General features: G+C 36.0%; 1 protein-coding gene and 1 long non-coding RNA gene across 2 annotated transcripts; one reads left to right on the forward strand and one right to left on the reverse strand.

Moving 5' to 3' along the window:
• Positions 1-2,542: 2,542 nt before the first annotated feature.
• On the forward strand, positions 2,543-4,945 carry LOC125221782 (laccase-14-like). Its single transcript, XM_048124032.1, has 6 exons — positions 2,543-2,654; positions 2,737-2,888; positions 2,973-3,217; positions 3,283-3,411; positions 3,500-4,423; positions 4,537-4,945. Exons 1-6 carry the CDS (start codon positions 2,565-2,567, stop codon positions 4,740-4,742), a joined length of 1,746 nt encoding a protein of 581 aa, XP_047979989.1. The 5' UTR covers positions 2,543-2,564; the 3' UTR covers positions 4,743-4,945.
• A 4,004-nt stretch (positions 4,946-8,949) lies between these two features.
• LOC125221783 lies at positions 8,950-10,308 on the reverse strand. Its single transcript, XR_007176429.1, has 3 exons — positions 9,982-10,308; positions 9,319-9,397; positions 8,950-9,228 (listed from the first exon to the last, which is right to left on the reverse strand). It is a non-coding gene; the product is annotated as an uncharacterized LOC125221783 (long non-coding RNA).
• Positions 10,309-23,201: the final 12,893 nt, after the last annotated feature.

Genomic DNA, 23,201 nt, shown 5'->3' on the forward strand with positions numbered 1-23,201 from the left:
CCATATGAAAAGTTTAATTTACATGAAATACCCCATTTTTGAAATGCCACTCTTTTTTCTTTCTTTTTTATTTTGGCACCTTTATTATTTTTATATTTATATTTTTTTTGAAAGATGGTTACTCTAAATATTGAATCGGTCGATTAATGACTCTTTTGCTTTTTTTTTTCTTTTACGAAAACTAATTCTATGAGTTGTTTTGGTGGGTTCTCTATTATATCAATCTGCAGATCCATATAATCTATTTATTTAGTTTATAAACTGTTGTTAATTTAATTGTTGTCATCCAGAGCTTGTTATTACACTAAAAAAACTTAATACTATCTTTTAAGGATAAAAAAACTGAGACGTAATTACTTACGTCAATTTTTATTTTTAAATAATAATAATTTAAGATGCAAAAAAAAATTACTTAAATTAAGGGCAAACTAACGTACTTAATTGCATTAAAATTGTCTTTAATAGTTTTTTTTATTGTAGTGTAGTAAAGCCTTAGAGATAGATTCAATTTTTAGAACTTAATTCAAGGTAAGAGTCTTCGTTAGTTTCAGTAGTTCAGCATATTGTTGTTGCCTTTTTAGATAACGGCCTCTTAATTTTAGGAAGTGTATTTGTGTTTTACTTTACTTATTTATTTATTCCTGATCATATTGTTTTCCTTCTCTTCTTCATGTCTATTCTTCGTTCAGTATTCTACTTCGATTGCTCCTTTTCCAGTAGTATTTTTGTTGTTTATCATATCAATGTCGTGTGTTATATTAAAATTAGTACTACATTATATAAAATTCGGGATCAACATTCCACTAATTTTTTCCATTCATTTTTCTTCACATTTATTTAAAATTGCACCGAATCAAAGAAGGATTTTAAATCTTGGGAGGACTGGCAATTTTTGGCACGACACGATAACACGATACGAACCCGCACGAAATTAATGTGTTTGTGTCAAAGCTTATTGAGTTCGTGTCGTTATCGTGCCGACACGATAACGACACGAAAATTTCGCGTCATGTTCGTGTTACACATTAAGTATACTATAATATTATTTCGTGTCATGTTCGTGTTACACGTTAAATATATATAACATTAATTTTATTTTTATTTATTTTAAAAATTTTAAAATTTTAAAGTTTAAAATTAAAATTAAATTTTTCATATTAGAAATAATATTAATATATTATAATATTATTATTATAGTGTTGTTATCGTGTTGTGTCATAATATATGTGTTGTTATCGTATCGTGTTGACCCGAAGTGGTTCGTGTCGTTAATGGGTTTGTGTCGTGTTCGTGTCTGAGGGTGGCGGGTCGTGTTCATGTTCGTGTTTGGAGTTTTCTTAACGTGTCGTTTTCGTCTTTGTTGTTATCGTGTCGTGTCGACACGATAACGACACAACACGCACGATTTGCCACCCCTAGAGGCAATAGTACTCCCTTAGTGAAAAAATGTCTTAATTTTGTCATTTTCTTTAATGCTTGTCGACACCAAAAATTACTCTGCTCTTGGGGTTTGGATCCCCTGCTGTGCTAAAAGCCACATCAGGGGGTGCTGTGCTCTAATACACACATATTTTATTCATAAAAAATGATGTTAAAATATTAATTTTGTTTAATACTCCCTCCGTCCCAATAAATATGGAACATTTGGTTTCCGGCACGAGATTTTATGTAGTGTTGTTTTGTGAGTTGATGAAGAGAGAGTAAAGTAGGAGAGAGAGAAGTAGACAGAGTGATGTTTCCATTTTAGGAAACGTTTCATTTTTAGTGGGACAACCCAAAAAGGAAAATGTTGCATTTCTAATGGGACAGAGGGAGTATAAAATAATTGCTTGTTTGGAACAGCACCCCTGCTGTGGCTTTGAGCACAGCAGGGGATCCAGATCCCTGCTCTTGTCATGGTCGCACATGCAATCGTGGGATGGAAGCAATAGTACTCCCTTAGTAATTCTGGTTCTTCTTCAATTTAAATTAGACGTATTGTCAATTTAAATTGGATGTTGCAGCTTAAATGGGATATTTTCTTTTTTGGCTACATTTAACTCTGAACATTTTCGTCGATTATATTACATCGACCTAGCACATAAACATTTTTCCTATCAATTTCTTATCAAATTCTTTTTCTTCATGGTCTTTTCCCCCTGTTGTTTTTGCAACAATGTAAGATTACGAAATCAATCATGCTAACACAAATTAATTAGTGAGGCCAAGTGGCCAACTATAAAATATTCAAATAAATACTACTGTCTGTATTTGTAACTTCAATTAGGAAAATCTTGTAGTAATATTATTAGGAAAATGGTGTCCTCCCACTTCTTAATGGTTGGCTTTATTATACTACTATTAACTAATGGAGTAATGATTAGAGTACTAGCGTGACTCACGTGTTTCTATATGAGCAACTAATGCAGTAATTATTAGAGTACTAGCGTGACTCGCGTGTTTCTATATGAGCAACTGAGAAAAAGTCAAGAGCCGCTCTTTATTTGATGCAATCAAACTTATATAAAATGAAGGATCCAATATCAACTTACAACTACTAAAAGCTCAAAATAAATTTTGTAGATATGAAGGTTTTCATTCTGTGCTTCTTAGGTGTTGTGCTTGGATGCTGCATAAAGCAAGCTAATGCTTCAGTTCGAAGCTTAAGATTTGAAGTAAGTATATAAAAAGATTGATTTTCTTATTTTTTCAGCATTTCATTAGAGATAAATTGGTCTAAATTTGAACTTGTTTCAGGTGGTAAGTTCTGATCACACAAGGCTATGCACCAAAAAGCCATTGCTCACCGTAAACGGACAATTCCCGGGGCCAACCATATATGCCCGGAGGGGAGATCTTGTCACAGTCGATATTGTTAATCATTCCGATAAAAATATAACCATCCACTGGTAAATGTATCTCATAATGTTCATAAATACGGTAAAGAGCATTAGTGAAATTATATATGAATGGTAGTAATTGATTATATATAGGCATGGAGTAAAAATGCCGAGATATCCATGGTCGGATGGAACCGATTATGTGACCCAGTGCCCAATTCAACCCGGCAAAAACTTTACCCAACAGATGATCCTCTCCGACGAGGAAGGCACATTGTGGTGGCACGCTCATAGCGATTGGTCGAGAAATACCGTCCACGGCGCAATTGTCATCCTACCTCCGGCGAGGGAGACTTATCCTTTCCCCAAGCCTCATGCTCATGTTCCCATAATCATTGGTATAGTATCTCAATATTTGTATGTAAATTCAATTTGTTGAGATAATCACACTTATATATTGCAGGAGAGTGGTGGAATGCTAAGGTTGAAACAGTGTACAAGGAATTCCTGGCCCATGGACTAAATCCCCAAGCATCCGATGCTGTCCTCATCAACGGCCAACCCGGCGATTTTTATCCATGCTCCAAACAAGGTTAAATTTATTGTCACGAGTTCAAACCAAGTTGATCTGTAATAGTAAAAATTAATTTAAACAATTAATTTATTCATTTTTGGTGCAGATACATACAAATTGCAAGTGGAATATGGGAAAAGGTACCTAATCAGATTAATTAGCAATGTGATGGAAACCCAAATGTTCTTCAAAATCGGCAACCACAACTTCACCGTAGTGGGCATTGATGGCGCCTACACGAAACCACTACATACAGATTATGTAGCGATTTCGCCAGGCCAAACCATAGATTTGCTTCTAGAAGCCAACCAGCCACCAAGCCATTACTACATGGCGGCCAGAGTGTACGCCACTGTCAGGAAATTCGTGAAGAAAATCCCTGCCACTGGAATAATCGAGTATGTCGGAAACTACACTCCGCCTCCATCACCGCTGCTTCCATCCTTCCCCGAAGTCAATGACTCGGCTGCAACGATCGGCTTCACAGAGCAACTAAAGAGCCTAGGCAACAACGTGGACGTCCCTAAGGAAGTCGACGAAACCTTCTTCTACACTCTCTCAGTGAACGTGTTTCCCTGTACCGAACCTTCTTGCTTCGCACCCTTCAGGGTGCACGCGAGCGTCAACAATTTGACATTTTTGCTTCCGAGTAACGTCGACATTCTCACAGCTTATTACAAGCAGATTAATGGAGTTTACACTACTGATTTCCCCGACTTCCCGCCAACATCTTTCAACTACGCGCAAGACGATCCGGAGAAGAGAGCATCCGCGTTCGGAACAGCGGTTCGTATGTTGGAGTATAACACGACGGTGGAAGTGATTTTCCAAGGGACCAACTTCGGCGATGGCGTTGATCATCCCATGCATTTACACGGATACAGCTTCTACGTTGTCGGTTCCGGGTTAGGGAACTTCAACAAGTCCCGGGATCCGCCCAACTATAACCTTGTCGACCCGCCATTGATGGAAACCATCGCGGTGCCAAGAAATGGATGGACCGCTATAAGATTTAAGGCGAACAATCCAGGTATGCAAGAATAGATGTGGGGTTTATACACTAAATGCTTTTTTTTTTATATTATTATTATTATTATTAATTGACTGGTCTTTTGAGATGAGCTCGTGTGTAATATGTTGCAGGAGTGTGGTACATGCATTGTCATTTCGAGCGGCACCTGAGTTGGGGGATGGAAATGGTGTTTATTGTCAAGGATGGGAAACTCCCGCATGAGAAGATGCTGCCGCCACCGCCGGATATGCCACGTTGCGGCCGAGAAGACTCATCTCCTCCTCTTGTATTTGGTGATCCTCATTCCACAATGGGGAAGAGAGATGAGGCTCAATGATTCTTTATATGGAGTATATGTTTATTTGTTTTACTTGTCATTTTTATCTAGATTTATTAGGATCGATATTATAATGATGGTGTGGTGGATATTACTATAATTTATCTCGAATAATTGGGGTTTTGTCTTGTCCGAGGATGAAGTTCCGTGGTTTCTCGATTGTGCTATTGTGATAATTTATATATTCATGAAAATTAGGTTCATTTCAAGTCCCAATTAATCAAACTTTTAATTCATGTACTTTCTTTAATTTGAGATTTGTCAAAGGATTTGCTATTGAAATGTGAGTACTTATTACTAGTACTTACGTTGATTGATTAAAAGAGAGGTGATCAAGGCTATATTGTATGGTTGATTGACATACATATATGAAAATGGGTATTTAATTTATTGAGCACCGATCTGCGAGTACTACGTGTGCTCACAGTTTTGCGAGGAATATGGCGAGCACATTAGCAAACACTTGTTGTGTTGGCAAACTTTGTTAAACGAAACATGGAATTTAGCGAGCACCACTTTGTTCGTAGAAGATGGCGCCAAGCCATGACACGAAAGTTAGTGAGCACGGAATGTGCACGCTAACCTGCGCTCGTTATCAAGGACGACATGGAGCACTAATTTTTTACTAGTAATAATTAATCCATCTGACTAAACGTACATATAATTAGGTGTACAAACAAATCAATAATACTGTGTTTGACATTTGTAAGAGATGTGTTTGCATTTTCAAATACTAAAATCAGCAATGAATTGTAAGATTAGGTCCACCTTCATGGGTTCACAAGAGAGATAATTAAGATTTGTGAAATTAATAGAATTGAGTTTTGAAAATGACTTTCCTTTAAATGTATGCCCTTCTATTTAAATTGTGCAGTATTCATTCAATTAATAAAAATACTTTCCTTTTCTAGATCTAGCAATATGATTAGGTGTATAATCATGATTCATAATTAATTGATAAATATGTCGTGATTCTTGTGCTAGTAAGTAGAAATCTATTAAGATTTTATTATAGTGGGTCAAATTTGAAACATTTGGCTTCCAACATTAACCGTATAATTAGGTCATGTTCGCTTTATTAGACTAAATAGTACTAAGATTGAATATGGGATAGACCAAGATTAATTAGACATAGAAAACGTGTTTGGTTGGCCGACAATTTTATAGTAATATAATTTTAAAATATATTTAATTTATAATATTACTTACTATATTTACTTATATGCCCTTCATACCCCTCTATTCTCAATTTAATTTTACAGCCACCACCTCTCCACTCAATCGCCACCTCCGCCGGCACCACAGAAGACGAAGTTTCCAACAACATCCATTTGATCAACACCCCAAGCTTTGATCCTCTCTATCACTGCAACATCCCCCTACGCCCATCTTTCCTTCTTCGTTCGCCACCATACCAGCAAATAGCTGCTTCGACAGCGCAGCGTCGGGCAGCAGCACCACCGCCATCCCCAAATCCTTCACCATATATTCGCAAAAACGAAACCCTAGTTAATTCCATCACGTTGTCGCGCCGCTGATTTGATTGGAGAACCCTCACTTATTCCAATCAAATCTCCCCCCCCCCCCCCCCCCCCGATTTGGTTGGCAATCAAACAATGAACTCTGCCACTCCATCACCTGATTGTCCTCTTCGACGAAAATCGCCAATTTTCTAGGCATCGAATTCGATAAAATAGCAGCGTTTGTGTGAGGGCAAAATTTAGGTCTGTGGTTGACGAAGGAGAGAATAAAGGGCAAAAATGGAACTAGAGGTTAATCTTCCCTCATATTATTTTATCGCAGGGGTGAGGCTCCGACACACAGTCGGGAGACTAACCATCCGAGATAATGTCATGGATTAATTAATCCTCCAATTTTACTTACCGAACATAGGATTAAATTTAACATAGTATTCAGTCGCACCAACCGAACGCTGCCTTAGTAGACTAACACACACACACTATTGAAACAAGATTTTATAGTGATGAACAAATAGTCTAACCAACTTACGAAATTACCCCACTTTCTAATTAAATAAAGGCCTATAGTACCATCGAAAAGAAGAATGTTACTACAACACCAATTTAATTATTATGAAATGACCCTATACTTTAATAAAGTAATTATATTCCAAAAGAAAAAAAAAAGATAATTTAAAAATAAGCTAGGGCCAAAATAAGAGGGAAAAAATATATGAAGAGTAGCATTTCAATTTGACAGGGAACACGTAATATAGGCAAGTGCTCGGGGCATACAATTAGCCAAATACTCCATAAATCTCATAAAATTAAATACTCTTCTTATTTTGATAAATTTTATAATAATAGTTCGCTTTTAGTAAATAATTTGTGAGTCTTATTTTCTATTAAAAATACTTTATCATTTTTTTTTATCTCTCTCGTATTTTATCAATTACGCATTCAAATTGATGTTATTCTCAAAATGCCTATTCTCAGTTTAAGAGTAAGATTTAGTTATGACACAGATTTTAAGAAATTGGTGGAGTGTGTAATAAATGAAGTGAGGCAGTGGTTGTTGGAGTGTGTAATAATTGAAGTGCGATAGTGGAAATTGAGACCCTTTAAACTTTTTGTATGTTTAGAATTTTGCTTTGTTTTATATTTATGAAAGTAATGACATTTAAGTATAAATTTGATTAATAATAAGGTTAAATTTTATGTCCAAATATAGTAGATTTTAAATGTGACTTTTAAACTAGGACGAATTTAAATGTCTTTAGTGGTCGAATTTTTAAGTCATGTATCATCATTAGTCAAAAATATGATATTGAAATGTGTATTGTATTGATTTGTACATGTAATATTAAGAGAGAGAATCGACAATTTAATGCAAATTAATACTCCATGTAGTAGAAAACTGGAAACGAGAGAAAAAAAATAGTTAGAATATTATGAACGTGGATCGAAGCTTAATTTATTAAAAAAAATGAAACTTACTAAAAACTGAAATCTACTTCCAAGATTAGGTTTCCCCGAATGTATCCTAATGTTTGGCCATATTATTCTTGTGATGACCGATTCAACCCCTGATAAATTTAAGAGGAATGTAACTTGGTTTCATAATCCACGATATTAAACCACTACTTTCATTTATATTTAAAACAGGTGAAATACACTTATACGTAGAACGTGATAGTACTATAGCAAGATCACCTTCAAATAATAAAATTTTATATAAATAATTAAAGTATTCCAAATGATTGAATACCGCCTATACAAGACGATTACCCTTTTGATTGATTTGAATAAGTTAAATATAGTCTCAGCCCAGAAAATAAGCTGGCTTAACTGTGTTAAGCAAAAAATAGAGAAAACGAAAAGTTTCAATTCTATTACCTAGTTTTTTATTAGATAGTATTATCACCCGTGCTATGCACGGGATATAAGACTTTCAAATAATAAAGAGAAATTTTAAAATAAGTGGAATAAAAACAAAAGAGGATAAAGAGAATATAATGATGATTATATTTAAGAATATGTGTTAATTAAAATAAGTATTCATAATATTATAAATAATTAAAAATATTATAAACAATAACAAAAAAAAGAAATGTACTTCTCTGAACCTACTTTAAATGAAACATTTCATATTCGGCAAACGGTTTTATACAGTTTTAATTTCTAATATGAGTGGAATAAAATTAAATAAAACAAATGACAAAAAAGAAATGTGCAACTAATGATCGAGTATGAGTTAAGTATAATAATATATACACATAAAAGATGCGACTAAAGATCAAAGAGGGAAAAAAACATATCATTTGAATAAATAAATAGTTTAACAATTTTACATTTCATGGTGAATATCAAAATCTTGTCATCAAAATAAATTATTTTAAATAATCGTATTTCATTGAACCATAATATACTTAGAAAAATATTTATAACACAATTAAATAATATGGCATTTCATCTAACGTATTTCTTCTGTAAATATGATATTCATTTTTAATTAATGTCCTACACGACACCATATTATCATATGTTCATCTCAATATATTTATTTTTAGAATATAAATTAATAGTATAAAACTTGTGACGCCCCCACAATCACTTACTCATTATTTAATTTATTATCAAAAGAATGTCAACCATTTAACAAAATGTTATCTCACGTTTTCAAATTACTAGATTGATTGGAGTGTTTTTTTTTTTTTTCAAAGTGGCAAAAGATGTGGAGTATCACACGATGCAAAGGAGAATATATAGTTATTGAAATTGTATGAGATGGAATGTCATGGATTTTTACATGGGTACGCCAATGAACCGAGGCCTTGGAACTTTTACAAATGAAAGAATGAATATGTCTACATCTACTAAACCAGGAGGTAAAAATACATAGAATTTAATGTTGCATACATATGGCATAGCAACTAAGTTACAGCCCACTTCTAGGTGCACTTCTTGCAAAAGAAATCAGCTCTCCTCTCACTGAGCAGCAGCTGTATTCCTCACAAATGGATAACCTGCCATGTGAATACAATACAAATTAATACTCAAGTCCTAGTTTTGCCAAGTAAAGGGGGATAGGCAACACTACTTTATAAACAAAAGACCTTTGCCTTTCTAAATGAGCAAACTCTGCTCTGCACTCCCTTCCACACCCCAACAGCCCCTGCATTACTCTATGTATACCTAGCACAATCAAACAAAAGAGAGTTACTACCCAAGTACTCGTACTCCAAATGCCACCAAAACAAATTAAGTCCAAAGCACACTGAGGAGCTGCAAAGAGGGGATTCGCTGCACAATAGTATCAGCCCATTTATTGATTCGCGAGTACAACATATGTACTGCCCCACAAATACCCAATCAGTGTGAATAAAGAGCCAAAGAATGCTGATCTGATTTCTGCCACATCTCAACAAATTGTAGCAACAGCTTATATATTTGATTTCCCCTTCAATATCTGTTTCCCTTCCCCACTCACCACTTCAAAATTTCATTCTTTCTCCCCCACAAATCACAACCGAGAGTAAGAGACTGAGTAGAACATCACAACATGATCATATGGGAAATAACCTTATCACGTACAGAACATAAAGCACAAGCATAACTTGTACCCATAAAACTCAAAACATAGTATGCAAATTTCCGAAAATGTCATACTTTCAAGCCTCAAACCATAATCTCTTCAACTCTAATACCATGAATCTTCTAAAAATCCAACTTTTAGCTAACTGTATAAGAACTAAGAGAGAGAGTAAGGACTTAGCTACCTCCCGACGAAGCGGCGTGGCTCACGGAGGCGGCGTATACAGCGATGCTGCTCGCCCACGAGTTTCCTACCGCCGCGAAGAGAAGGCGACAGGGACGGGAGTGGTGCAAAGCCAAGGGCGGCGATGGTGGTGCGTTGCGGAGTTGAGAGGGCTGGACGGAGAAGTGTAAGCTGACTCCCTCGAGTTCGCACACCAGCGAAGGCAGCAGCGGCGAGACCACAGTAAGGAGAGGAGAGTGGAGAGGCGCCGGCGGTGACCGGAGTATGTGCCGTCTTTTCCAATTTTGGGAATCTAGGGTTCTTCCTTTTCAATTTGGGGATTTGGTGAGTTGGAAATGAGAGAAGAGACGATGGAGATGGGAGTATAAGGTTGGGCTTTTCCTTTCGGGCCACTGATTTAAATATTAACTTGGGCCTAGGATCATTAAAGAAAGAAATGGCCAAAACTATTGTAAGGCCTTTCCCTTAATTTGGTACTTGGGCCAAATATTATTAACCCTGGGCCTTTTAATTCAATTCTTGGGCTAAGGATTTAATTTGGAAAGTGGGCTGCCATTCTTATTTCTTGGGCCGCTTGAAGATTTAACTAAGTAAGAATCTGGCCCAAATTAATTGATCAATTAATTAGGAATAAGTGATGGTTCGCTAAGGAATTTCCGAGACGATAAATTAATATCCGGATTTATCTAACTTCATGAATAATGAATGTATGGAGATTAAGGTGTTTTTTTTTAGTTAAGCCAGAAATTTATCAAACTTTCCGAAGGATTAAATCTCCCGATTTAATTAATGTTCATGGACCCTAGAGCTTCCTCTAGAGAAATTTAGAAAAAGAGTAAAATGAGCACGCACTTAGGATGCATTCATGTTTCAGTCTATTTGACTTCTTAAGGTCTAATTAAGGTATTACCTTATTTTCTAAAGGGACGTCTTCGCACGTTGTTTAAGACTAAGTCAAGGAAATTTCTGAAAGAGACCTAAGTCTGAGGTGGGCATTTCTTTCTAAATGTGAACTTGCCTTTTAGCATGATTATGTGAAAATTATGCTATTTATGTTTTGTCATGCCATTTTATGTTTTATGGATTACCTATTTGTTTCGCTATGCCAAATTATGTTTAATCGAATTCGGGTCCCAGTAGGGCCGCAAACCCTACTCGGACTAGTGTACACACATGGGGATCGTGTGCTAGCTTTTAAGTTGGCCGGTCCAGTGACCGTCGTGGACTGTGGCCACATTCCCCGTTCACATACGTTTCAGATATGGAATATATGTTATGTGATTGCGCAATCAACTTTACGAACAAAAGAAATTTTAGTGACTCGGGCCTTTTAAATTAAAACCTCGTGTTCACTCAACTGGCTGACAAAACTTTTAAGAAAAATTATGTTTCGGCAATGTGCCCACTGAGTATATCAAGTACTCAGCTCTGCATGTTTCATTTCCTAATGTGCAGGTTGAACGTGTACGAGGAGGCGAAGGAGTTGGGAATGATCATTTAATAAGTAGTTAGGTAGCCCAAAGTAGTATGTCTTCATACATACTATTTTGTCTTGGACCCTTCCGCTGCAGTAAAACCTATGTTCTAGGAATGTATTAATTTAGTCTTGACGTCCTGACTTTCTTTTGACTATGTACCCATTTGCCTTCCAAACTATTTCATCGAGTTGAATTGTCTCTTTTATGCTTAATTTATGTTTGATGAACCTATATTAATCGCGAAATAGCTACACTCACTAGCACTAGGGAGTTGTGGTCGTGACAAAACTTATGCTGTCCTAACTTTCATATGTCACATATTAGATTAAGCCGACATGAGCAAATGAATACCCAAGTAAAAGCTTTTTCACAATTAATAAATTCGCTTTTACCCAAATAAAATTCAATACATGATAATATTCATAAATATAATATTTTGAGAAGCATAAAAAAAATAGAAATACTCCCTCTGTTCCATTAAAAGAGAAGCGTTTTTCTTTTTAGATTGTCCAAATTAAAAATGAAACCTTTCCTAAAATAAAAATAATTTTATCTTTACTTTTCTCTATCTCTTACTTTACTCTCTCTCTTTAACATACAAAACAACACTACATAAAATCTCGTGCCAAAAGCAAATGTTTCATATTTATTGGGACGGAGGGAATAGGATCCAAAGTTGTAGAGTACTACTCCCTCCGTCCCACTTTAGGAGTCCCGTTTAGAATATTTCATAATTGGTAATAGGCCCCACATTCCACTCACCTTTTTCCACTCACATTTTATTATAAAACCAATATATAAAAGTAGGACCCACATTCCACTATCTTTTTTCACCAACTTTCCGTTATATTTCTTAAAATTTATGCCGAATTCAACCAGACCTCCTAAAGTGGAACGAAGGGAGTATATAACAATATCCAAGTAGAATAAATCCAAATCAACTCAATTATAACTACACATACTAATTTTAGTAATTTGATTATAGATATAATTAAATATACATATAAATATATAAATATATATTATTTCAGTGTATTTACTAGTCGTGCCATTGTCGTCTTCTTCCAACTACCTGCTTTGCCTGCTTCGTTGTGATGTGCGGCGGCATTTCTGGATTTGCTTTAAATTTCTTGGGTGATAAGTATTCTGGTTTGATTAATCTAAATTATCTAATAATACTCCCCCCGTCCCTAAGAATTTGTCACATATTTCTATTTTCGTACGTCCCTAAAAATTTGTCACCTTTCACTTTTACCATTTTTTACAGTGGACCCTATATTTCACTAATTCATTTGCACTCACATTTTATTATAAAACTAATATATAAAAGTAGAACCCACATGCTATTAACTTTTTCAACCCTATATTTCACTAATATATAAAAGTAGGACCCATATGCTATCAACTTTTTCAACCCTAAAAATATGAAGTATTTTCGTACGTCCCTAAAATTTTGTCACCTTTCACTTTTACCATTTTTGACAGTGGACCCTATATTTCACTAATTCATTTGCACTCACATTTTATTATAAAACTAATATATAAAAGTAGGATCCACATGCTATCAACTTTTTCAACCCACTTTCAATTACATTTCTTAAAACCCGTGTCCGATCAAATGGTGACGAATTATTAGGGACTGAGAGAGTAATTCATTTTGTTTCTATTTTGAATTATTATGTGTTAGGTTTGGTATACTGAAAAGCACGTTTCGAGCAAGTTTCGCGCGAATAGAATCTTGCTTGTATACGTAAAACTCTACAATCCACTTTTAACCCGATTCAGTATTATTCGAGCAGTCTCGCACGAATAGAATCACTGTTATTATTACATTGTGTTTGCTTGTGCATTTATAAGATGTTTTACAAACATTTAAATTCATAAGAAGTAAACAAAGTCTAAGTCTTTTGCTTAGTAGACCGGTTGTGGGCGTCGTCCACTTTAAGGTAACACGTTCAGATCTATGCAATGCTTTGCAAAAGAAAAAGAAGAATTTCACAATCTAGATAGGCTTTGGCTACCTATCGTGAAAGGTTGCAATATCAGTCCGCATATTTCTAAGTCTTAATGAAATAATTTGACATTGGTGTGGTTTAGCACTGAACGGATCTAACAGCAAGACGTGTCTTTATGCTATCTACTGAAAGACTAGGTCTTGATAAAATGTTATTTCTTAATCCACATATGTTAGCATTGAGCATGCGGTATTGATTATGCACTACTTTGACTTATCAAATGGTGCGGGTTTTTCGCAACCCAATAATCCCGATATATTGGGTAGTGGTGATTAATATCTAGCGGTGCTAGGATTGCTATTATGTTGAAACGTGCACGAGGTGAGTCTCGTTTGATAATGTCCTCAAGAGGAGCTCGAACAAGGTTTTATTATTCGGAAAACTGGCCTGTTGGAGTTTTGTTACTCTATGAATAATAAATAAGTGTTTCTTGCTAAGTCCACTCTTGGAATTAATAAGATATTAATTAATTAAGTCGATAGCAGACATTAATTAATTAATGGACATTTATATCTTAAGCGCGGGAAATAAATAATAAATAATGGAAACCCGAATTACTTGTAATTTCGGATTTGGATGGGGAGAGTTCAATATTAATTCTGTAGTGGCTGCTCGTAATATTCCAATATAAGCTTATATTAAATTGTGGGTTCAATTTAATTAGTAAAAAGCTAATTGGGGGAGCCCATATCCAAAACCTTCCAAAGATCCCTGTCTGGGCCCAAAAGGAACTTAATATAAATAGGAGAATAAAAGAGACAGAATAATCACAATTTTCATACTTGAAATTTTCGAAATTTTCGGCCCCCCCAGCTGAAGGAGATTTCGATTTCTACTCCTTTTCCCAAAAGGATTTCTTCTGTCTTCTTTATTCAAGTCCTAGTATTTTGATAAGATCAGCCTACCCTGATATCGAGATACAGTTCGGGAACCAGAGAGAAGATCCGTGGTCTAGTATTGAAGATCATCACGTGGAGAAGGCGCGAGCAATCGACGATTCTTTGGAGAATCAAAATCGGTAACCCTAAACCGTAGAAATCATGTTTAGGATTTATATTTTCTAAGCATGAATTATTTGTTTAACATGTGAATTGATTAATCGCATAATCGGTCAAATAGATCCGTATCTGATTTATTTGTTTTGTACAAGTCTTTCGCTGTGCAAGGGGCACCAAACCCCATCAATTGGTATCAGAGCCAATTTTTGACTCTGATTATGTGGATTAATTTCATGTTATGTGAATTGCTTGATCGCATGAGTTCTTCGTTTATGTGTTTTATTTACTGTTGAACGAAGAAGCCCAAAGTTCCGTGAATGTTGGAGACGTGACTTTTGGAATCTAATTCCTAATATTAGTAATCAAAACATAATAATTATGTGGTAATGATTACTTTGACTCCATTTTTTTTGGATACACACGTAAATTCAATTGTTTTGAATGGATACGTGAATTCGTCATGGCTGCGTTGAGGAAAACCGCGATCACGGCGAAGCAGCTGCTAGCGACGGAATTAGCAGGCAACGTAGCACGCTGGGCCGGCTGCGTCGGCAGCCCATGCCTACAGGCTGGGCAGTTTGTGCGACGCGGCACAGCAGGTGCAGTCACGATAGCCCGAACAAAGCAGCCGCAGAAACGACTCCGGCAGCGATGGCGGTCTTGAGTGGGAGCCCTTCGGGGCAGTTCCAGTGCTTGAAAGACAGCGCCCTTCGTGAGCCGGGGTTGGAGCAGGCTGGGAGTCATCGCGGGTCAACGGTGCAGCAGCCGCTGCAAAAGCTGTGACGTTGGGCAGTCCGAGCGCCGGAGAAGAAGCAGCGACGCAGCAGCGGTGTCTCTGTGCAGCAGCAGCGTTAAGTGGCAGCAGCGACGGCGGGCTGTTGTGACAGCAGCTGCGGTGAACATGCAGCGCCTGCGGAGCAGTGGGAGCTCCGCGCGCAGCGAGTTGCAGCGCTGCGAAGGCGACGTCGCAGTAGCGAAGTCAACACAGTAGCAGCAGGCGCCGGAGAGGATGCAGCAACGCCGGAGTTCCGGGCAACAGCGGTTGCGATGCCCAGCAGGCTGTCGGAGGTGACGCAGGAGCAGCGTCGCAAACGAAGCAGCAGCGTCCCTCCGTGAGCAGCCGCGCGACGTCGCGATGTCTTGTCCTGTGACTTCGGTTTCCAAATTTGATCAGGGTTTCCAAATCCTTGGATTCAAATTTGGAAATAATTCAAGAATAATTTAGAAATAAGATTTGGATATATCTTTTGTGGATTTTATATATTATATAAGATTTAATTTTGTATTAAATCATGGATTAATTATAGATTTTATCCTTATTTTATGGATTTGTAGGGATTTAATTCCTAGATGAATCCTAGTTAAATTTGGATAATGATAATCTAATTTTTTATTTATATCCAATGGATTAATGTGGATTTATCCCTAGACAAATCCTAGTTGGATTTAGATAAAAATAATATTATTTTATTCTTATCCTATGAGTTTATATGAATTTATTCATAGATAACTTCTAGATGGATTTGGATAGTGGTAATATAATATTTTATTCTCATCTTATAGATTTATATGGATTTATTCCTACATAAATCTTGGATAGATTTGAATAATGATAATATAATATTATCTAATTCTATGGATTTATATGGTTTACTCCAAGATTAAATCCTAAATGGATTAGGAATAATATTAATATTAATTTATTTTTATCCTATGGATTTGAATAGATTTAATTCTATTAAGACAAATCCTAGATGGATTAAAAATAAATATTAATCCAAGTTATCCTTATCTTTTGGATTTATATCCTAGATAGATTAGGATATTGATAATATATAAGAAAATCCTTATTTAATTGGATTTAGATAAATTTATTTATCTAAGAAATCCTAAGTAATGTGTGATATATTCTAGATGTCTATTTCTAAATAGAATTAAGATTTGTACAAATCTTTATTCATTGGATTTTATTTTTATCTTATGGATTATGATGGAAGTGTTTCTATCTAGTAATATCCTAGTACGATTTAAATTATGATAATCATAGATCAACGTTATCTTGAATTGTAGGATTTGATTTTATGGAAATAAAATCTAGAATAATCCTAAGTGGATTTAGATAGTTGACTCTATCTTGATAAATCCTAAATGAATTTTGGATAAACATTATCCGAGATAAAACTTAATTATTTAGTTGATTCTCCCTTGACTAGATTAAATAATTGTCGATAATTATCATGTGTGTTAAAATGCCATGCATTAAATAGATTTATCTGTTTATTTGGTGTTTATCTATTTTAAGTGGATTATCTGCTTTATCTGCTTATGTGATAATTATGCAAAAACCATATAAAAATATCTAAGTGATGATTACAACAAGTGCGTTGTATACGGTCTCCATCGGTTGGACTGCCAAATTTTGTGAAGCTGATTTTCTAATATTATCGCCACCTACAAAGTAGGGACAATAATCCTACGAAAACAGTAAGTTCATAAGGGCGGACTTCTCACATAATAAATAGAATGGACTAGAAAGTGGTTCCCAATATTATTGCCACCTGCAAAGTGGGGACAATAATCCTAAGGAACTGCAAGTCTCAGGGTTCAATCAGAATTTTTGAGATAGCTTGGTTTTGTTATCATCACATGAACATTGTTATGGGAGTGTGTTGTAGAAATAAAATACTGTAATGCTAAATCTGATGGTCGTGCTTAGGCAGCATTAGGTGTGTTGACCTCCAAAGGAGGAAGATATTGATGCGTCGATGTTGTGACCAGTAAAATTGTCAAAATTTTAATGCGTATAAACCTCCAAAGGAGGATACAATTTATTAATTTTGCAGTTGTAAGATACATAATTGTTTTGTGGTTATTTGTGATTATGTATTGAGCATGAGTATGTGATAATAAGTTTATTTGCCAAATCTTCATTATGTCATTTAATATTTGTCTGCGATCCTTAAAGAAACAAAACTCGAATGCCTAAATTATGTAGACCGAAAACGAAAATGGATAAGATTCTCATCGCTGAAAGCTTGGAGTTTATACTCAATGATTCATGTCCTCCATTTCCTCGACATAATTCCACGAAGAATGTTCGAGAATGCATTATGCATGTACTTGACAAGTTCTTTGAGGAATAAGGTCAAGCTATTTTCCTTTAAGTAGCTCGACAAGTCTTGGTTAATGACGATGAAAGATGGATATCAATAGAATCTGTCAAGATGATTCGATTGGAATATCCTAGAGTGACAGAATGTTTTGAGGATCTTTTGATCACTCAAATAGTTTCTGACACAAGTCATCGCCTAAAGTAACAAGAAATGACCATAAGAAGGTTTAACTGAAAAGTAGAAAATCTTCAGAATAATAGTCGTTGTGTTACTATTAGAGGAAAGTAACATGATAGATGACGAATTCATAAAGGCTGCATTTTTCTTAAGTCCTAGTTCATTTGAACAAAAGACTAGATATGGAAATGGGAGAGCCTGGATTGTCATCGAAGTTTGTTTAAAGCGAGAAAAGATGCTTTGTGAGTTGGTAATATGACCACGAGTGCTAGACGTCAAGGGTCTTCACTTCGGCGTGAGCCATGGGTTGATTGGGGCCCAAGGATGAGGAAGAAGACATGCCAAGAATCCAACAAATATAAAGGGATTTCCGAGGATGTGAGGAATAGAGAAGGCTCGGATTTGAGGACAAATCCTTTCCAAGAAGAGGAGGATGATACGACCATGGAAGCCGCGTACCTGCAGCTGGCGTTATTCAGTATTCTGCCCATCGAGATGACGTCCGATAGCCTTCAAACTACCTTCATTGTCTTCGTCTTCGAGAGAGCTTCACGTGAGTATCTTACACGCCTCAATCGGAGCCCGGAGGAGGGAGTTATGGCCGTTTTACTGAAGCCGCGCAGTGCAGCCACCAAATTCCACCCGGGCGGGTGGCTACCCGAAGGCATGGCGGAAACAGCAAGTTCCACCCGGACGGGTGGCTTTCGGACACCAAAAATCCACCCGGGCGGGTGGCCCACGCAGAGACTAGAATTTTTGGGCCTTTTTCTTGGAATTTGGTTTTCAACTATAAATAGGACTCTATCTCATTTTCTTCTTAGATTTTGCTGAAAATTAAATGCTTGAGAGATTTGTTCCTCTTTAAGAGGGTTTCTTATCCAATTCCTAGATTTAGGTTGCTTGGTTCATCAATTCTTAGTGAAGTATGGATCAAGTAGAGGTATGCTTCAAGGTTTGTGGTTTCCTTGAAGATCTAGCCATGGATGCATGTTAGTATGTTGTAAGTGTCTTAGCTTACCTCATCAATGACTATGTATCACAATTTCCACTCTATCCAATGTTATCTTCTTGTTTTGATCATCTTAGTTTCCTTAATTCTTGTTGGGTTGCCTTTATTGATAAAATAGAAAACCAAGTCTCACAAAAAAATACCTAGATCAAGCATCACAAATGGGTAAATTCTTGGGAAATGGATCACAAAATACATGGATCCACATCAGTTGGATTGACCTATTTTATAGAAGGACAATGACTTACATGACAATGCAACTTCTAAGTAAGAGATCTTGATCCAGTTAGGTTTTTGTTGCAGTAGGAGCTATTAATGCTCAACTATTGTTTCTTAATCATTGAATGATAAAGTATTTATGGCTCTTAGCCTTAAGGCCAAGAAAATACTTAGAAATTGTTCGAACTGATCTAGACTATCAAGATTTTAACATTTCGTTAAATAGCTTGAGAGTTGAGAAAGTCTATTTGATGCACTATGAGTTACAATCATTTGATTTTTCAAGAGATTCAGAATACTTATAGAAGTGCAATATAGAAAGACTAGCGAGTCTTAATGGTTTACACCATAAGAAGACGAGCAAAGGGTTATGATCAGTAGTGGGAGTCTAATCTCCATTAACGAATCCAAGCATTCATCTAATGAATGGGATAGTTATGTAAGAAGGAATCGAAGTCTTTCTAAGACAAGTTTGATTATGTGATGAGTTGTACTCATTAAAATCTTATCATTGATGGGATAAACATTAAAGAAACTACCAACATCAGTACCTTCTACAAAACACGAGTTGTGGACTAGAGCGTCTCTAGTCTAGCACATCTCAAGGTGTAATGTTGTTCCAACACGTGTTGGAAAAGTGTCCAAGAAATTGGAGTTGTGTACTGAGGCATGTTTTAAGGTTTTTCCCAAATGATGTAAGGTTATAAGTTCTGTAATCTTCAAAGATATAATTCTTGTATGAAGATCTAGAGATGAACTACAAGCCTAACAGCGTGATAACTCTCAAAATAAAGAGAGAGATATCGGATTTTCCACATTACCAAGAAGTCATACCATTAGAAACTTTTGCACTAATAAAATCAACTTCAGTACCTAAGATTGTAAGAATCATATCGTAGTGGGAGCGTTCCACTGGAACACAACAAGTTCATGGGTCTAAGAGTGTCGTAAGACTCAGTCTTAGATCAACTTGAACATAATCCCTTTAACTACAATGTAGTATTGGTTCATTTGGATATTCATCCTTGAAAAGGTGATAGATTTCAAACTACAATCTAAGATAGACAACATGTTTTACAAGACTTGCAAAACTACCTATAGGCTGTGTCAGTCAGTGGGAGCTAGTATATTTGCAAGTGTAAATATGGATCTCAAAAGGCTAGACAATGACAATGGGTTATGCCCAAAGAGAATTATCTTCTCGCTATCGTTGTGCCAGGATTTATTTGATCCTATTGTCTATTAGAACTTACATAAATTAGAATGTATGTATTATGATTGTCAAGACAGCCTTCTATAAATAGAAGTCTTGAGGAAATCATCTACTAGAACATTCTAATGGATATGTAATTAAGGGCAAGAAACGCATGATTGGAAGCTTATAAAGACCTTCGTGGTCTTAGGCAAGCATCTAAATCAGAGTATATGTGTTTTATCAAAATTGTCAAATGTCTGGAATTTGACTTTTGCCCATTGCAGTGCTGTAAGCACTAGGAAGTTGAAAGTGCATTAAATGTGGTATTATTGGTACTCTACGATGATGAAATCTACAAAAGTTGCAAACAACTAAGATTGGCATCTAGCGTAGGAAACTGGTTGTCTACCCAGTTTAAGATAAATGATTTAAGAGAAACTAATTACATTCTTAGCATCTAAGTCCTTTTAAGATGCTAGAAAGAATGTTGAGATTCTCTTAGGAATCCTATATCTACACATTGCTTGGAACATTTAAGCATTAGAAATTCCATGAAAAGGTTTATACCTCTCAAGATGGAATTGTCTTGTCTCTAGTCAAGTGTCGTTTGACGCTTAGTGAGATTAAGAATAATGAGACTAGTGTTGGAGATAGATGTCTCATGTATGCTATAATGTGTACTAAGTTTGATATTAGTTGTGCTTATGCATTGCAAGTATATATCATATTAACCATGGCAAAGGATTTTGATTGAGGTAATGAATATACCCTAGTGCTTGAGAAAGACTAGTAACTATATTCTAGTTTACCAGTCATTCATGTAATGTCCTTGGGGTTACACTGTCTTAGTTTTATGACTAATCAGTGATCGAGTAAGTCATCCTCTGAATATGTGTTTACCTTAGGAATATCTTCCTAATAGCTTTAATCGTAAGTTTGAGTACGCCTACGAGTATTATTTTTGGATTACTCTAGTAAAGGCTAACTCAAGGGACACACGAGTTTATTAAGCTAAGCAATCACATATGGGGATGAAATTAATTAAAGATCAAGTACGCAGCAAAGACATTATGGTGAAAAAGATATTATCAGAGAACAACCAAGCAGATTTTTCTTTCACTTAGTGAAATGAATGGTAGTTCGATATATCTAGTACAAAGACCTACTTTGAGTATAAGTGGGAGAGTTTTTGGCAGTGGGTATACTCGAAAGCATGTTTTGAGTATAAGTGGGAGATTGTTAGGTTTGGTATACTGAAAAGCATGTTTCGAGCAAGTTTCGCGCGAATAGAATCTTGCTTGTATACGTAAAACTCTACAATCCACTTTTAACCCGATTCAGTATTATTCGAGCAGTCTCGCACGAATAGAATCACTATTATTATTACATTGTGTTTGCTTGTGCATTTATAAGATGTTTTACAAACATTTAAATGCATAAGAAGTAAACAAAGTCTAAGTCTTTTGCTTAGTAGACCGGTTGTGGGCGTCGTCCACTTTAAGGTAACACGGTCAGATCTATGCAATGCTTTGCAAAAGAAAAAGAAGAATTTCACAACCTAGATAGGCTTTGGCTACCTATCGTGAAAGGTTGCAATGTCAGTCCGCATATTTCTAAGCCTTACTGAAATAATTTGACATTGGTGTGGTATAGCACTGAACGGATCTAACAGCAAGACGTGTCTTTATGCTATCTACTGAAAGACTAGGTCTTGATAAAATGTTATTTCTTAATCTACATATGTTAGCATTGAGCATACGGTATTGATTATGCACTACTTTGACTTATCAAATGGTGCGGGTTTTTCGCAACCCAATAATCCTGATATATTGGGTAGTGGTGATTAATATCTAGCGGTGCTAGGATTGCTATTATGTTGAAACGTGCACGAGGTGAGTCTCGTTTGATAATGTCCTCAAGAGGAGCTCGAACAAGGTTTTATTATTCGGAAAACTGGCCAGTTGGAGTTTTATTACTCTATGAATAATAAATAAGTGTTTCTTGCTAAGTCCACTCTTGGAATTAATAAGATATTAATTAATTAAGTCCATAGCAGACATTAATTAATTAATGGACATTTATATCTTAAGCGCGGGAAATAAATAATAAATAACGGAAACCCGGATTACTTGTAATTTCGGATTTGGATGGGGAGAGTTCAATATTACTTCTGTAGTGGCTGCTCGTAATATTCCAATATAAGCTTGTATTAAATTGTGGGTTCAATTTAATTAGTAAAAAGCTAATTGGGGGAGCCCATATCCAAAACCTTCCATAGATCCCTGTCTGGGCCCAAAAGGAACTTAATATAAATAGGAGAATAAAGGAGACAGAATAATCACAATTTTCATACTTGAAATTTTCAAAATTTTCGGCCCCCCCAGCTGAAGGAGATTTCGATTTCTACTCCTTTTCCCAAAAGGATTTCTTCTGTCTTCTTTATTCAAGTCCTAGTATTTTGATAAGATCAGCCCACCCTGATATCGAGATACAGTTCGGGAACCAGAGAGAAGATCCGTGGTCTAGTATTGAAGATCATCACGTGGAGAAGGCGCGAGCAATCGACGATTCTTTGGAGAATCAAAATCGGTAACCCTAAACCGTAGAAATCATGTTTAGGATTTATATTTTCTAAGCATGAATTATTTGCGTTCTAGACGTGACTTTTGGAATCTAATTCCTAATATTAGTAATCAAAACATAATAATTATGTGGTAATGATTACTTTGACTCAAATTTTTTTTGGATACACACGTAAATTCAATTGTTTTGAATGGATACGTGAATTCGTCATGGCTGCGTTGAGGAAAACTGCGATCACGGCGAAGCAGCTGCTAGCGACGGAATTAGCGGGCAACGTAGCACGCTGGGCCGGCTGCGTCGGCAGCCCATGCCTACAGGCTGGGCAGTTTGTGCGACGCGGCACAGCAGGTGCAGTCACGATAGCCCGAACAAAGCAGCCGCAGAAATATAGTATTTGTAGAGTTTTGAAACTTATATGGGAGCTCCACAACAAC

Source organism: Salvia hispanica, chromosome 4 (assembly GCF_023119035.1).
Source record: "Salvia hispanica cultivar TCC Black 2014 chromosome 4, UniMelb_Shisp_WGS_1.0, whole genome shotgun sequence".
Taxonomy (NCBI): domain Eukaryota; kingdom Viridiplantae; phylum Streptophyta; class Magnoliopsida; order Lamiales; family Lamiaceae; genus Salvia; species Salvia hispanica.

What these genes read in the sequence shown, in the direction of transcription:
- LOC125221782 (XM_048124032.1), top strand. Translation starts at nt 2,565, where the DNA reads ATGAAGGTTTTCATTCTGTGCTTCTTAGGTGTTGTGCTTGGATGCTGC. An exon ending in TTCGAAGCTTAAGATTTGAA is followed by an intron (nt 2,655 to 2,736) that starts GTAAGTATATAA and finishes AACTTGTTTCAG; the next exon opens with GTGGTAAGTTCTGATCACAC. An exon ending in TTATCCATGCTCCAAACAAG is followed by an intron (nt 3,412 to 3,499) that starts GTTAAATTTATT and finishes TTTTTGGTGCAG; the next exon opens with ATACATACAAATTGCAAGTG.